The 3,256-nt window shown below is 59.7% G+C and overlaps 1 protein-coding gene across 1 annotated transcript in view; it reads right to left on the bottom strand.

Moving 5' to 3' along the window:
• Positions 1–2,594: 2,594 nt before the first annotated feature.
• Positions 2,595–3,256, bottom strand: part of ARRDC1 (arrestin domain containing 1) — a gene marked incomplete at its 5' end in the record, with an annotated part of 2,208 nt that continues 1,546 nt past the window's right edge. The window contains 2 exons of the mRNA XM_021708239.1: positions 2,595–2,887; positions 2,960–3,256. The exon at positions 2,960–3,256 is cut by the window's right edge and continues 52 nt beyond it. Coding sequence (XP_021563914.1) covers positions 2,823–2,887; positions 2,960–3,256 — 362 coding nt within the window. The remainder of the gene's footprint in view (positions 2,888–2,959) is intronic.

Raw genomic sequence — 3,256 nt, 5'->3', positions numbered from 1 at the left:
AGGCCCTCCCTGACGCCCCCGGGCTTTGCCGGCCACACGCCCGCTGCCCGGTCCGCGCAGGGAAGGCCACGCACTCCCTGGGATCGATCCAGCCCTCCCTGTCCCGGCCCGGGAGCCCAGGAAAGCTGCAGGGACTGGACGCGCGGTCCTTTGGCCGGCTGAGGGAGCCTAAGGGACGGACACCCTTCATTGGCCAGCACGATTTGGGTTTCTTGGGGCCTTTTGAGTCGGAGTCTCCCTCCGTCGCCAGGCTGGGGTGCAGGCGCACGCCCACGGCCGCCGCAGCCTCGACGCTCTGCCTCAGCCTTCCAAGTGGCCGGAACTGCAGGCCTGCGCCACCTCGCCCGGCTCACTTTTCTTGCTTTATCGTGGAGATGAGGTCCCACCAAGTTGCCCAGGCAGTCCTCTCGCCTCGGCCTCTCAAAGTGCTGGGCTTCCAGGCGTGAGCCACCGCGCCTGGCTAAGAACTGAGGCTTGAAGGCCAGTCTGGGCCTCTTCTGGTGTCTCATAGTGAGACAGATTCCGGAAAATTATTCCACTAAGTACAGGTGCACACAGGTACAGAGGACATGGAGAACCCTGAGGGCCAAGGAAACCATCCCGGATCTCTGTAGGCCTGCAAAACTACTGTGTTATCAAAGCCTGAGTCTGTTTATGACCCAGGAGGACCCTGAACCTTCCTCGGAGGCACAGAAGCAGAATGTCCTCTGGGGTCTGCACGGCCTGACACCTCTCCTGCACTGCTGCCTTGTCTGTCCCACCTCTTAAATATCGCCTCTTCAGGGAAGCCTCCCCTCTCCTCCCTAGTTAAAAAGGATCAGGTTCTCAACTCCCATACCTGTCATCCTTGTCTTATTTTGTACCACCTGACCTCCCCACATCCTTGCTTGGAATGCAATCTGTCTTCCCGCTAGAATGGACTCCACTGATCTGTGTGTCCTGATGCCTAGAACAATACCCGGCATACAGCAGGCAAAATAAATACTTGTTGAATAATGGAAGTTAAAATGTGAAAAAATCCAGGCTACTGTCAGCCATAAATGAATCGTGTCAGAATTCAGCTGCAGGCAGCCCTTCCACTTCCTTTTTGCAGTTCGTGGGACCCAGCCCACCTTATGTGGCCACTGGCCACTTAGCATGTCGGGCACTGCTGTCAGCATGTGTTAACACTAAACTTCTCATCAGTCCTGAGATGCCAGCACTGTTGCTACCCACTGTTTGCCAGTGAACCGAAGCGGGGGTGTGGTGAGGCGGAAGAGGGGACCCCAGCCCAGGAAGGCTTCCAGCCATGAGGCTGCACTACCTCTTGCAAGTGGTCCAAGGATCATGCCACCTAGCACACTGCTTTCCTCCACGTGCCGTGCTACCCTGTCCCATGGTCGGTAGAGTTTAGCTAGGTGCATGGGTACCCGGTTAAAAGGCTGCATTCAGAGTGGGGTGGGGGGTAGGCCAAAGGTCACAGAATCCGCTTCTTAGTCTGTCCCTCTGGAAGGTGCAGGCACAGTAGGCCAGGCAAGGGTGACCTCTCAACAGCCACCTGCGATCCAGGGGTGGAAGCCACTGAGAAAACGGCTGTGCCACAAGGCTGAGGCTCTGCCACCTCTGGACCGCTCAAGAAATAACCGTCTGTTATGCTATGGGGGTAGGGGACAGCACTGGACCTGTCCCATGAGTTTGTAATATAGGTAAGGTGACTGACACACCTAGCCAGTCACCTCCCTCACCCTATGGCAGCACTGGACCTTGGACCCAGAGTCCCCTTTTTCTGAGGGGCTCTCTGTGGTCCAGGCTGAATGATCACAGCCTCAGCCTCCTCCTGTGGTAGGCAATCCACGGCCTCAGCTTCCCGAGTAGCTGGGGCTACAAGCCCACACCGCCATGCTTGGCTAATTTTTTTATTGTTTTTGTAGAGACAAGGTCTCACTGGTTTCCCCAGGCTGGTCTCAAACTCTTGGCCTCAAGAGATCCTCCCACCTCAGCATCCCAAAGTGCTGGAATTGAGCCCCTGCGCCCGGCCTCCAGCGTTTCCCCAGAGCAGGCTCCCGGATGGCTGGCCGGTGCTTACAGGTCCTCCTCTGGGGACTAGAACATTTACAGGATGCCCCTTGGGAAACAGGGCTCTACAGAGCCTGCCTTTTTATTTTGCTCTCAGGCTTGGACAACAGACCTCCGAATGTGGGGCACTGTGGGAGAGGGCTTGTCTGTTGGTGCCTGGGTGGGCAGTGGAGTCAGCAGGAACCTGAAGCTCAGAGCCAAGGGATTCTCCAGGAAGGCGCAGCGAGCACCCCTGCACCCGCGAGTCTTCCTCTGGCACAGAAGTGCAAACTGTTGAAAGCTGGGCCACAAGGCCAGAAATGTACGCTCACAAAATGGAGCAAGGGTGTCCTCCCCACAGCACAAGTACATTTGAAACGGACACCAAGGCTCCAGACCCAAGGGCGTTTCCTCAGGCAGGCCTGGGAGGACAAGCACCAGCCTGTCCTTTGTTCAAGGGAACCCACTGCACAGCCCCACCTGGGCTAGCCCTCACCGTGTCCCAAGACTGGGCAGAGGACAGGGTCCCAGGGGTTCCCAAAAGGCCAGCCTGGCCCAACTCTACAAACCAAGCATTTTATTTACATAAGCAGTCTCTCCAGGTCCCAGCACCCTGCACCCTTGCCCCCACTCAGGGAGGGGAGGGCAGACACCAGGGAAACTGGCGGAGGCGGGCAGGCCTGAGTGGCTGGGCCAGGCCGGGAGAGAAGGCACCAGGCCCTGGGCGCCCGGCCCCAGGGCCAAGGCCAGGCCCACTGGAGAAGGCAGCACAGGGTCCGCTCTGGGGGTCAGCTCCCAGGAGTCAGGCCGGGGTCAGCACCGCTGCAGCTCTGCTCATAGGACGGCGGGGCCTCTGCGGGGAGAGAGCATGGTCTGCACGGAGCTCCCGGCATCCCCTCCCCCTGCCACCCTGCCCTCCACTCACCACAGGGATAGCCCCAGGAGCTGTACTCCGGGGGCAGGATCAGAGTGCTGGTGGTGGGCACCAGCCCCCCAGAGTCCTCCGCAAAGTAGGGGACGGTCGCACCTGTGGAGATGCACAAGGGAGGGGGCAGCAGGTGGGGGGCGGGGCTGCTGTCCTGAGGGGGCTCCGGGGCTCCGGGCACAGACCCCGAGGCAGCCATGGGCATCTGCTGCGAGTGGCTCTTGGTGGAGAGGGAGGCCGGATCCAAGAAGCAGGGGCCACCCCCCGTGGCCTCAGCCTCCTCCTGAGGCGGTGCAG

This window comes from Carlito syrichta, unplaced genomic scaffold (assembly GCF_000164805.1).
Source record: "Carlito syrichta isolate Samal-C Ts95f unplaced genomic scaffold, Tarsius_syrichta-2.0.1 Scaffold135604, whole genome shotgun sequence".
In the NCBI taxonomy this organism is placed as follows: domain Eukaryota; kingdom Metazoa; phylum Chordata; class Mammalia; order Primates; family Tarsiidae; genus Carlito; species Carlito syrichta.
Note: the sequence above shows the minus strand (reverse complement) of the source record. Positions and strands in the feature narration are given on the sequence as shown.